Source organism: Scheffersomyces coipomensis (assembly GCF_036884675.1).
Source record: "Scheffersomyces coipomensis strain NRRL Y-17651 chromosome Unknown DFJ63scaffold_5, whole genome shotgun sequence".
Lineage (NCBI taxonomy): Eukaryota > Fungi > Ascomycota > Pichiomycetes > Serinales > Debaryomycetaceae > Scheffersomyces > Scheffersomyces coipomensis.
This window is the reverse complement of record NW_027042896.1, coordinates 1,479,533-1,492,523: the sequence shown is the minus strand read 5'-3', so window position 1 is coordinate 1,492,523 and position 12,991 is coordinate 1,479,533. Positions and strand designations below refer to the sequence as shown.

At 31.2% G+C, this 12,991-nt stretch overlaps 5 protein-coding genes across 5 annotated transcripts; 3 read left to right on the top strand and 2 right to left on the bottom strand. All coding sequences in view use genetic code 12, as the record gives it.

Moving 5' to 3' along the window:
- Positions 1 to 739: 739 nt before the first annotated feature.
- DFJ63DRAFT_288679 (beta-glucosidase) lies at positions 740 to 3,295 on the top strand (the record flags this gene model as incomplete). The annotated part of the gene is made up of 1 exon (XM_064905162.1): positions 740 to 3,295. The coding sequence occupies one exon, from the start codon at positions 740 to 742 to the stop codon at positions 3,293 to 3,295; it is 2,556 nt and encodes an 851-aa protein (XP_064761326.1).
- A 112-nt stretch (positions 3,296 to 3,407) lies between these two features.
- Positions 3,408 to 3,936, top strand: DFJ63DRAFT_208147 (uncharacterized protein). Its single transcript, XM_064904013.1, has one exon. It carries the CDS (start codon positions 3,519 to 3,521, stop codon positions 3,867 to 3,869), a length of 351 nt encoding a protein of 116 aa, XP_064761325.1. The 5' UTR covers positions 3,408 to 3,518; the 3' UTR covers positions 3,870 to 3,936.
- Positions 3,912 to 6,368, bottom strand: DFJ63DRAFT_288615 (uncharacterized protein; the record flags this gene model as incomplete). Its single annotated transcript, XM_064905157.1, has 1 exon — positions 3,912 to 6,368. The coding sequence occupies one exon, from the start codon at positions 6,366 to 6,368 to the stop codon at positions 3,912 to 3,914; it is 2,457 nt and encodes an 818-aa protein (XP_064761324.1).
- Positions 6,369 to 8,621: 2,253 nt separating this feature from the next.
- On the top strand, positions 8,622 to 12,060 carry ENA2 (Na(+)-exporting P-type ATPase; the record flags this gene model as incomplete). The annotated part of the gene is made up of 2 exons (XM_064907605.1): positions 8,622 to 8,646; positions 8,707 to 12,060. The coding sequence occupies 2 exons, from the start codon at positions 8,622 to 8,624 to the stop codon at positions 11,916 to 11,918; spliced, it is 3,237 nt and encodes a 1,078-aa protein (XP_064761323.1). The 3' UTR covers positions 11,919 to 12,060.
- DFJ63DRAFT_207069 (phosphoglycerate mutase) lies at positions 12,009 to 12,906 on the bottom strand. The gene has a single exon (XM_064904005.1). The coding sequence runs from the start codon at positions 12,784 to 12,786 to the stop codon at positions 12,100 to 12,102; it is 687 nt and encodes a 228-aa protein (XP_064761322.1). The 5' UTR covers positions 12,787 to 12,906; the 3' UTR covers positions 12,009 to 12,099.
- Between the last annotated feature and the right edge of the window lie 85 nt (positions 12,907 to 12,991).

Genomic DNA, 12,991 nt, shown 5'->3' with positions numbered 1-12,991 from the left:
TATGTCAAACTTTTGGAGCAATTCCTAAATCTGCAAATGCAAATTAAAATTTTGCAGGTTATGCACGAAATTATTTTTTAAGACACTTTTCTAATTTTGCAGGAAAATCAGACATTTTTTAAAAAACTCTAATGGAAAGGAGGGGGCGTTGTGATGAAGGTGGGGTACATATTCCCTTGCAATATATCTGGGGAAATTGCTTAGTCTCTCCCCATTGGGGATTCATCCCTATACAAGGGATACATAACTACGCGTCGTCAAAAGTGTGTTAAGCCTACGGAAAAAATGGTTACCCCACTTGTCTTCCATAGTTGGGTGGCTTTCCAAAACCAGTACGATTTCCTTTTTAAATCTGACATTTTCAGTAATTCGTAATCTAAATTTTCCATGAAATCCCCATCTTTATGAATCGATTCAATAAGGTTTGACTAACAAAGATAGTATTGTATGGATCATTAAAAGAGATGGTCTTCAAGCAATGATATGATGTTAGTTAACATACTTCCTTGGAGAGTCGGCAAAAGGAAGAATGTTGACCATATATGTTTTACACTTCACTTTTTTAAATAAATCTTCTTGAAACTCTGTATGTAACAAACTCTCCTATTATTTTTTGGTTTGTTAAAAAAAATTGGTTTGTGTTTATAATAGTATATAAAGAACTATTTTTCCGAAATATACCAAAATCATAAAGATTTTGACAATTAGGTTTTTTATTGAGCATATCTAGTTGAACAAGATGAGTCCAATTAAAACTACAAGTTACAAGCAATTAGATGTCGATTATTTAATCGAAGAATTAACTATACCTGAAAAGATTTCCTTGTTAGCTGGGAAAGATTTTTGGCATACAGTTCCAATTCCAAGATTAGGGGTTCCATCAATTAGAGTCTCAGATGGTCCAAATGGTATTAGAGGAACTAAATTTTTCAATGGTGTTCCTTCAAATTGTTTTCCATGTGGTACTGGTTTAGCCGCTACTTTCAACAAGGATTTGTTAGTTGAAGCTGGTGAATTAATGGGTAAAGAAGCCAAAATGAAAGGAGCTTCCGTTATCTTAGGTCCAACCTGTAATATTGTTCGTTCTCCATTAGGAGGAAGATCTTTTGAAAGTTACTCTGAAGATCCACTTTTATCTGGTATTGCTGCTTCTAGTGTTGTCAAAGGTATCCAAAATGAAAAAGTTGTTGCATGTCTTAAGCATTTTGTTTGTAATGATCAAGAAGATGAAAGAAAGAATGTTGATACTTTACTTACTGATAGAGCTTTTAGAGAAGTTTACTTAAAGCCATTCCAAATTGCCATCAGAGATGTTAATCCAAAGGCTTTAATGACCTCTTATAACAAGGTTAATGGTGAACACGTTTCTCAAAGTACTGCTATTTTGCAAGATATCTTAAGAAAGGAATTCAAGTATGATGGTACAATTATGTCAGATTGGTTTGGTACTTATTCAATTAAAGAATCATTAGATGCAGGATTAAATTTAGAAATGCCAGGTCCTACTAGATTTAGACAAGCTATTCAAACTCTTCACGCGGTTCAAGCAAATCAAATTAGTGAATCTGTAATTGATGAAAATGTCCGTTACGTTTTAAATTTAGTTAATGAAGGTTTAAAAGCAGAAATTCCTGATGATGTTGTCGAATCAGCTAATGAAGATCCAGCTGCTGGAGAATTATTAAGAAAAGTTGGAGATGAATCCATTGTTTTATTGAAAAATGAAGGTAATATTTTACCTTTATCAAAATCTGCTGTTAAGGGGCAAGAAAAGATTGCTGTTATTGGTCCAAATGTAAAAGCTGCCCAAGATTCTGGTGGTGGTTCAGCTTCTTTAGCTGCTCGTTACAAGATCACCCCTTGGGAAGGTATTAAAAACAAAATTGCAGAAGGTGGAAATACCGTTACTTTAGACTACGCTTTAGGTGCATTTTTAGATAGAAACTTACCTGATGTTGGAAGTATTTTAATTGCCGAAGATGGAGAAGCTGGAATTGATGCAAGATTTTACAAGCATCCTCCTGGATATAAAGGTGATAGATTCTTACTTGAAACCTATAAATTATCCACTTCTCAAATTTTCCTTTCAGACTTTAAAAGTGAAAGATTAGAACCAAATGACATTTTATTTTATGCTGACTTGACTGGTACCTTTGTTCCAGATGAAACTGCTGAATACGAATTTGGTGCTTCTTGTTTGGGTACTGCTCAAGTTTTTGTTGACGATGTTTTAGTTGCTGATAATAAAACTAAGCAAACCAAAGGTGATGCATTTTTCTTAGGTATGGGTACTAGAGAAGAAAGAGGTTCTATTCAATTAGAAAAAGGAAAATCTTATAATGTTAGAGTAGAATTTGGTTCAGCTCCAACTTATACTTTACCAGATGGACCAGTCGAAGCAGGTGGTGTTTATTTCGGTATCCGGATCAAGTCTCCAGCTGAGGTTGAAATCAATAAAGCTGTTGCATTAGCTAAAACGGTTGATAAAGTTGTTATTGTTGCTGGTCTTTCAAAAGAATGGGAATCTGAAGGTTTTGATAGACCAGATATGGAAATTCCAGGTTACACAAATCAATTAATTGAAGAAATTGTCAAGGTCAATCCTAATGTGATTGTTGTTAATCAATCAGGTTCTCCGGTTACATTCCCTTGGTTAGATAAAGTTCCTGCTTTAGTTCATGCTTGGTTTGGTGGTAACGAATTAGGAAACACAATTGCTGATGTTTTATTCGGTGATCACAATCCTTCAGGTAAATTATCAATGACCTTCCCAAAGAGATTGCAAGATAATCCATCCTACATTAATTTCGGTGCTACTAATGGCCGTGTTTGGTATGGTGAAGATGTATACGTTGGTTACAAATATTATGATAAAGTTGGTTTAGAACCACTCTTCCCATTTGGGTATGGTTTATCTTACACCTCCTTCAAATTTGATGACTTGGTCGTCAAATCAAATGAAGAAAATGTTAATGTCACTGTTAATGTTACTAATACTGGTAAATTAGAAGGTGCTGAAGTAGTTCAAATCTATATTCAAGCTGAAAATCCAATAGTTAATCGTCCTGTAAAAGAATTAAAGGATTTTGCCAAAGTTAATTTATTAGCTGGAGAATCTAAATCTGTGGAATTAGAATTCAGTATTAAAGAAGCAACTTCATACTGGAATGGATCTAAACACAGTTGGCAATCTGACAAAGATACCTACAAAGTCTTAGTTGGTACAAGTTCTGCTGACATTGAGCTTGTAGGTACCTTTACCACTCACTCAACATTCAACTGGACCGGTGTTTGATACATTTGTCCAATTATATAATATAACTAGATTTGTTAATATAATATTTATGACTTGTTTTGACTTACCTTCAACCGTTGCAAAACTTGTAGAATTAGTAGAGTAATCTTGAAACTGCATACAAAGTATCTAATCCTGTATATAAAAGATTCCAAAAATATAAAATATTGAAAAAGATTCAGATACTGAACTATAATATTTATAATGTTATCAATCACCTACCATGGCATCATTTGTTCGTTATCTTTCGTCTACTTTAGTGGTTCGTAGTTCAAAGATTAATAATAGTCAGTTAAAACAGATTTCGATTGCTAAATCTAAAGTGCGGAAGAATATACTACCTTTAGAAGAATTTGTTTTTAGGTCTAGAGTAAAGCAAATTTATAGAGATGTTTTAAGACTCATATACAAGTCTCATGAAAAGAGAGATTTATTGGAGTTTACTAAGGCCGAGTTCAATATAAATGCTAATGAGACTGATCTCAATCATAGAAAATACTTGTTGCATTTGGGTATTAGAAGAATAAATGAAATGGTTACGATGTTAGGTATTAAAACTCCAGAGTTCAAATAGTGAAAAAATGAATTATTGTGCATTATTTGGTCTATGTAACATTTATTTGAGGTTTTGAATGACTTTGATTAATGGGTCTGCAGAAGCTACTATGGAATCGTTAATAACAACCGCAGAACTTCTGACATCAATATCTAATTCTGATATCTCTAGAGAAGAGTTTAACTCGTTCAACTGTTGGATTTGTGTTTCCTTGAACTTGAACTTGAACTTCTTTAATTCGGAAATCACATCATCAAGACAATTCTTGATCTCTTGCCAACTTTTGTGGCCCTTGGATGATTTCAAAAATAATGAAGTAATTTGAATCAATTCTATAAGATTAGTCAAGTTGTGACTCAATTCCCAAGACAATATTGAAGATGCTGGTACTAAGCTTGATTTCATTTTATCAAGTTTAAAATTCTTAACAATGAAATTCAATGCTGAATTTAATTCATTTGCATTCATATGACCCTTGAATAATTTTAAAATATTATGGTTAATCTTAGATAACAAAACATCAAATGCTAACTTTGGTTTATAATTTGAAATAAATTTATTGTATAGTTTTAGATACTTTTGGATAATCTCATCTTTGGTTTCAAACATTATAAGATATTTTAATATATTTAATTTAATGATAGTAGGGTTAATTTGTTGGGAATTAATTGGAACGTTGAGTAGATCCTGATTCAAATGCTTAGAATCAGCATCTAATAAACCAAATTTCCACTCCGAATTAAAGTCTCTATTATCGATCATATCATTTTGAACTATAGCTTCTCCAGTATTCTTTAACAAGTTTGTAAAGTAATTCATATAAGAAGTGTCACCTAAAACTATCGAATGTTTAATAATGTTCAGAATTATAAAATTTCTCGAGACTGAATTACTCAAACGTTTACCAAAGTTTATAAAACTCTGTAATTTATTAAACACTCCCTTTTCAAAACCTTCAAATATGTTAGATTCGATTTCTTTATCTGAAGTTAAATAGAATCGATAAATGTTTACGAGATCTGATAAATGTTGCTTTGAAGGATTGAGTGGAATAATATAATGACTCAAAGTCTCATGCTGAATCATTTTGATATTCATGCTTTGATAAATTTCCAAGGATAAGTCATTAGCATTTAAGTTTGAATACAACTTCATGAGCCATAATTTGAGTTTATGATTATATTTGTCTTCTTGTAACAAATTGTTTATAATGTAAATGTTTTTAACAATGTTTTTAATACTTGAATCGTTTGATAAGTCAACAATAATTGAAATTAATAATAACTCATTTAAAGGATTATTATCAAATTCACCACCTCTAATAGATTCATTAACTTTATATAAATTGTAAATCTTCCAATTCAAAGAATTAAACTCAGTTAATTCTGAGTCTTTTGATAGTAAGAACCAGAATTTTTGATTATTTATGAGCTTAATTAAATCGTTGATCGAATTAGATGATGTTTCTAATATTGAAATAGTTGAATTATCAACTTCTGAAATAAACTCTGTTGTATCAATTTCAGACAAATAACCCTTTAAATCATAGAAACAGCAAAGCTTATGATTGAATTTTGTATAATACGATGCAATAGGTTGAAAAATATCAAGTCCATAAGTTTTTGAGATATGAATCAACGCAATAGAAGAATTTCTCTTAATTTGGTATGAATTGATTTTCGAAATTAAGTCAGTAGAACTCGTATTCAATTGAAAATTTGATTTAATCCATAACTTCCAAGTATCAAAATCATCAAATTTATCTTGAAATAATAAATGTTCTGAAAATTGACTTAATTTTGACCAATTTTCTGTAACATTCAAAGTCTCAAGATACATTAAATTCAAATCTAAATCGAAATTAAACACAGATGATGCCTTGTACTCTTCGAGGGTAGTTAAAATCTCATCATTTTTATCAGATAATGACAATAGCTTAAGATAAACAAATAATTCTTGAGTATTTTTGAATGGTTTTAAATTGTCATCGAGAATTTTAATACTTAATGGTTTAAATAAGCTTAACTCTTTATCACTAACCTTTAAGGCTTCATGATTTTCAATTAATAAATAGTAACTAAAGGCGAGCCAAAAAGAATAAATTCTATTATCTTTATTTGATTTGTGGAGATTGATGAAGATCTTATTAAATAACCTCAAATTGAACTTATTTATTGACATTTGGAACCAATCAAGTATGATTGACTCGCTGTTAATAGGATATTTCTTGATGGAATTTTCAAAGATTACATTAGATTCTTTTTCCATTCCATGTTCATCAAAGAACTTCCATAGTGTTTGAAGTGTTTGTCTATCATTAGGAATCTTTTCAATTAACTTTAAGTTGTTTTGAATGGCTTGATCTGTTTCTCCCTTCTTGGATAATATTTCATTATTCAAAGCATAATAATAACTTCTTTGAGGGAACTTTTTGATCTGTTTAGATAGTTGTGATTGGGCCAATGCATAATTTCCTCTTTCTATTAGTTCGATGATCTCATTATCAGTCTTTGACATGATCAGATGGGGTTGCTCTTGGCTGGATATTTGGTTGTAAACAACATGAAGATTTGGCCGTTAAAAAAATTTTGTGCTTCCCAATCAAACGAAAAAAATTGTTAGCGGTGAAGAGTTTGGCTGCCATTTTAAAATTGACCGTCAGGATTATTCTCTTACCAACATGATTATTTAATATATTGGCTTTGAAATGAATCAGGGGTATAATTGAAGGATGCTGATACTAATATCAAAGAATTAGATTGCATTCCGCTACAAAAGTGGCCGCTTTGCCTTGATTTTCAGATGCCAAATCAGGTACAGCAATTGACGACATTATATATTAATTGACAACTTAACTATGACAAAGGTTATATATATATATATATAGTAATTTCTGTAATCCCAGGCCTTTGGTTGGGAGGAATTAACATAGATCCAGTTCAATCTTAGAAAAGTTAAACAAGATACATTATCAATTCCATTAAAACAATCTAGTGCAATGACATCACTGTCAGCTGTTATCCAACTCCATTATTGGGATTCAATCAATCCATTAAAGAAGCTATTAGTCTTCTGACATGAATTGATTATTGATTATTAAGACAATCGATCAACAACGTAATTGATTGCTTAAGTTGAAACACCAACATATAGAGGTTTAAATGGAACAATGTTCATAAAATTGAAACGAAGAAAAAAAAATGTAACCCCATTGGGTGATCTTTACTGATTTCTACTATAAAATATTACAAAATGATCGATTGATTGATTGATTTGATTGTCTATTCCAGTACTGGGTACTTGATTACACATATCTATGAAACCTGGCCCATACCTCGATTCTACATAACCGGCCCATTGCTGTCATTTCATTAATTTAAAAATATCTTAACCGATTAGATAACGAAATAGAATTAACCGATATATTAATCCTTGAATTTTTTTTTTACGTTGCTATCTTTTCAAGGCTTTATCTTTTGATTAAGGATTCCGAATTACTTGGGTCTGGATTTATCTTGTCTTATGTGGTCTTGTCGTTTCTCGCCTGGTCTTGCCTTACATTTATAAGGTATAGTAAGCCATTATGTCCTTTATTACAGTTAAGAAATTTTAAACTATGATAAGAAAATACAGATTGGCTGAGAAAAAAATAAAGCCAATAATTCCATAATTAGTAATTAGAAGTCAAAAAAAAGTCAAGAATAAAGTATGAAAAGAGACCCATGATTGATTAAGACCCCTCCCTTTCGGGTTATGATATGCATACATTGTTAATAAAATTGTCTTAGATAACAGATTGGTTTATTTTTTTGGTTTATCCTTTGATCTCCATTATAAACTGTGGAAAAATAGAAAAACCCAAAAATAGGTAAGTTGATGGATCAATTCGTATAATGATTAAGTCTTTGTCTTGTCAAGATAGCACGAGTACCATTAGAAGGCTATGTCTATGATGGACCATATATTCAAAGTGACTAAAAATAGTTACGAGAGAAGTACCGTATTCATCTCATCGTTTCAAGATCGTCTCATGAGTATTAATATTATTTATCATTTAAAGCTATCAATCAGATTATACTAATAATATCATATAACGATGCCAAGTAGTAACGTCATATAAACTGCATTTATAGGCAGGAATGTGATCATGTTACCTGTGTTCACGTGAAAATTAATATCAATTTTGGTCATACCCCCAGCCTCCATCCCTGCTCTCATCACTTAATTGTTCCATCAGGTGTTTTGTGTAAAGTTCCACTTAAATGTATTAAGCATTTTATTTTTTTGTTCTTGGCGCTAAAAAATAGTCATTACAAAAAATAAAAAAGAAACTTTTTCTTAGCAGCTTAATTTTGACAATTTCTAGTAATAGGAGATCTTTATATTTTGTAGGGCAGGAATAACAATTTGATAAGATCATGCTACGCACATTACCTTAATTCTATCATCTAAACAGATAATCATGGCATTATTTTTAGGCTTATTCCTATTGATCCAAGAATATAGTTATGAACCAATATAAATAAGCAATCATCCCCCGTCCCCTTTTATTTTATTTATTGATGTTCCTGTTCTGATAAACGATAAGCTTTCAATACTTTACATTATTATAATTATTATTATTATTAACCCATTATTTTTTTTTTAATTATAAATAAATCAATTGTTATTTATAAAAAATTATAATTATTCAAAATAGAAATATTAATTTCAACTCAATTCAAGTTTATTGAAGCATAAAGTAAAAGTATATGGATAATAATACTACACATGTCTATTTCAATGCCTACTTCAAGTATTTCAGAAAAAAAAAATTCTAATATTAATGATGATAGCTCCACTATCTCCACTGCAGGTGTTGACATAGCTTCTTCAAACAACCACAACAATCATAATGAGTTTCAACCTTATAGATTATCCATTGATAAAGTTGCCAAACTTTTAAATACCAATATTCAAGATGGTTTACATGCATCAGAAATTAGCACCAGATTACAAAAATATGGTGAAAATTCGTTAGGTGATGGTGATAAAATTTCTTATACAAAAATCCTTGCTCATCAAGTATTTAATGCTATGATCTTAGTTTTGATCATTTCTATGGTTATTGCATTAGCCATTAAAGATTGGATTTCTGGTGGTGTAATTGGTCTTGTGGTATTTATAAACATATCAGTTGGTTTTGTTCAAGAATTTAAAGCTGAAAAGACAATGGGTTCTTTAAGATCTTTAAGTTCTCCAACTGCTAGAGTCACTAGAAATGGTGATGACGTTAATATCCCAGCTGAAGATGTTGTTCCTGGTGATGTTGTTCTTATTAAAGTTGGTGATACTATTCCAGCTGATTTAAGATTAATTGATTCTATGAATCTTGAAACTGATGAAGCTTTATTAACAGGTGAATCATTACCAGTGGCTAAAGATCATTTAGCAGTTTATGATAATTTTAATCAACCAATCCCAGTAGGTGATAGATTGAATTTAGCATATTCATCATCCGTTGTTTCAAAAGGTAGAGCTACGGGTATTGCTATCTCAACAGGTTTAAATACCGAAATTGGTAAAATCGCTAGCTCGTTAAAATCAGATACTGGTTTAATCAGAAAAGTTGATAAATCAAATGATAGAAAACCAAACAAGAGAGAATATTCAAGAGCTTTCTTTGGTACATTAAAAGACATCGCTGGTAATATTTTAGGTATTACAGTCGGTACTCCATTACAAAGAAAATTATCTTGGTTAGCAATCTTCTTATTCTGGGTGGCTGTTCTTTTTGCTATCATTGTTATGGCATCTCAAAAAATGTATGTTAATAAGGAAGTTGCAATTTATGCTATTTGTGTTGCCTTATCAATGATTCCATCTGCTTTAATTGTTGTCTTAACTATTACAATGGCTGTTGGTGCCCAAGTTATGGTTATGAAAAATGTCATTGTTAGAAAATTAGATTCATTAGAAGCCTTAGGTGGTATTAATGATATTTGTTCTGATAAAACTGGTACTTTAACTCAAGGTAAGATGATTGCTAAAAAGGTATGGTTACCAACTGTTGGAACTTTTGATGTTCAAAATTCTGATGAACCATTTAATCCAACTATGGGTGAAGTTAAATTTTCAAAATACACTCCTCAATTTATAAGAGATGCTGATGAAGAAATTGATTTTAATTTATCTTATCCAGATAATCCAATGCCAAAAAATTTCCATAATTGGTTAATGACTGCCACTTTAGCTAATATTGCAACTGTTAATCAATCCAAAGATGAAGAAACTGATGAATTAGTTTGGAAAGCTCATGGTGATGCTACTGAAATTGCAATCCAAGTCTTTACCACCAGATTAAACTATGGTAGAGACTCTTTAGAACTGAATTATAATCACTTAAATGAATTCCCATTTGATTCTTCAATTAAAAGAATGTCAGCAGTTTATCAACATAAGGAATCTGGTGAAACTCATGTTTATTCAAAAGGTGCTGTTGAAAGATTATTAAGTTGTTGTACTTCATGGTATGGAAATGATGATATTACCGATGACCATTATGATTCTCAAACCTTACTTCCATTAACTGGAGATGATAAGGAAATCATCGAAGAAAACATGCATGCCTTATCAGCCCAAGGTCTTAGAGTTCTTGCATTTGCTACCAAAGATATCACTGGTGATTCTTCCATCGATACCGATAATAGAGATCAAATTGAATCTAACTTAATTTTCCAAGGTTTGATTGGTATTTATGATCCACCAAGAAATGAAACTGCTCCATCCGTTAAACTATGTCATAAAGCTGGTATCAATGTCCGTATGTTAACTGGTGATCATCCAGGAACTGCTAAAGCTATTGCTCAAGAAGTTGGTATTTTACCTCATAATTTATACCATTATAGTAAAGAAGTTGTAAAAGTCATGGTTATGACTGCCATGGAATTTGATGCTTTATCCGATGAAGAAATTGATCAATTGCCTGTCTTACCATTAGTTGTTGCCAGATGTGCTCCTCAAACCAAAGTTAGAATGGTTGAAGCATTACATCGTCGTGAAAAATTCGTTGCTATGACTGGTGATGGTGTTAATGATTCTCCATCATTAAAGAAAGCCGATGTTGGTATTGCTATGGGTCTTAATGGTTCTGATGTTGCTAAAGATGCTTCTGATATTGTCTTAACTGATGATAACTTCGCTTCCATTTTAAACGCTGTTGAAGAAGGAAGAAGAATGTCTGCCAATATTCAAAAATTTGTTTTACAATTATTAGCCGAAAACGTTGCTCAAGCTCTTTATTTAATGGTTGGTTTAGCATTTATTGATGAATCAGGATTTTCAGTATTCCCATTATCTCCGGTTGAAGTCTTATGGATTTTAGTTGTTACCTCATGCTTCCCAGCTATGGGTTTAGGTCGTGAAAAGGCTTCTGAAGACATCTTAGAAAAAACTCCTAATAATACTATTTTTACTTGGGAAGTTATTTATGATATGTTTGCCTATGGTGTTTGGATGGCTGCTTGTTGTTTAGCTTGTTTCTGTATTGTTATCTATGGTAAGGGTGATGGTTACTTAGGTGTCAATTGTAACGCTAACAACTCCAATAGTGATGTATGTGACTTGGTATTCAGAGGTAGATCAGCTTCATTTGCTACTATGACTTGGTGTGCTTTAATTTTAGCCTGGGAATGTATTCATCCAATGAATTCCTTATTCTACATGAGACAAGATACTGACAATCCATGGTGGAAACAAACTGCCATTGACTTATATGGTAATAAATTCTTATTCTATTCAGTTCTTGGTGGTTTCGTTAGTGTTTTCCCAGTTGTCTACATTCCAGTCATTAATACTAAAGTCTTTTTACATAAACCAATTGGTTATGAATGGGGACTTGCATTTGGATTCACAATCTTATTTTTATTAGGTGCTGAAGCCTGGAAATGGGCTAAGAGAATCTTTAGAAGAAATCAAGCATCAAAAGCAAAGAATCCAGAGTATGAATTAGAAAGAGATGATCCATTCGAAAGATATGCATCATTCTCTAGATCCAATACCATGGAAAAGCCATTAAAGATGGTTTAAGCATATTTTCATTTCATTATTATATAATTTATTCTATACATACATCGATTGTTCCCCCCCCCCGCTTCTCGTTTTTTCGCATCTTTCATTTACATTACTCTTTTATAAACTAATTAATAAATTCATAATAATTTTAAATCATTTATATTTCATATGTATAATCTAAATATCTATAACGTCTCTATCTTAATAATTGATCTTTAACTTCAAATTGTCCACCTAAATGATTTGTATTTCCAAATGTTTGAATGATACCTTCACCATTAGTCTTATTAATATCAATAGTTGAAACTGATGTGTTAAAGGGTACTTTTAAATCATGAGGATGTAAATTTACATTCAATTTGTAATTTCTATAAGAATATAAATGATTTACAAATCCAGTGATAACACCACCATGAGTACATATTATCACATTTTTATGATTTTCATTTCTTGAAATGATATTATTCCATTCATTTTCAACTCTGGTAATCAATTCATCTTTAGTTTCTCCCAAGTTTTTAAAATCATGTCCATATTTAGATAAAGCTTCGGAAATGTGCATACCTTGAACTATACCCATATTTCTCTCTCTAAGATTCGGAGTAACTTTTAAAGGTGCAGTAGGATCACGAACTGATTGATATTTGATGATTTTTGAAATAGTATTACGACACCTTATCAAATCTGATGAGACCATTTCATCAATATCAAATTCAGAAAACAACTCTCCAACTTTTTCAGCTTGTTCTTCGCCTGTTTGATTGATATCAATATCTAAATGTCCTTGTAAGATCTTCTTTAAGTTATGATCAGTTTGACCATGTCTAACAATAAATATTCTTAGTACTTGTTCATCGTCATTGGGGAAAACATCCTTAGTCATATTTCTTGACGGTTGTGGTTAATGCTAATCATCTTCTTTCTAAAAGGAAAGTGACATAAATATTTTTTGGTTTCAAATTATGATAAAGGAAACGAAAGAAAAAAAAAAAAAGAAACGTTTATCAGTTGATAAATTCTATGACGTCTGTATACAGGAAATTTTTTTTTTTTATCTATTTACTCTAATTAATTTTTCATTATAAACC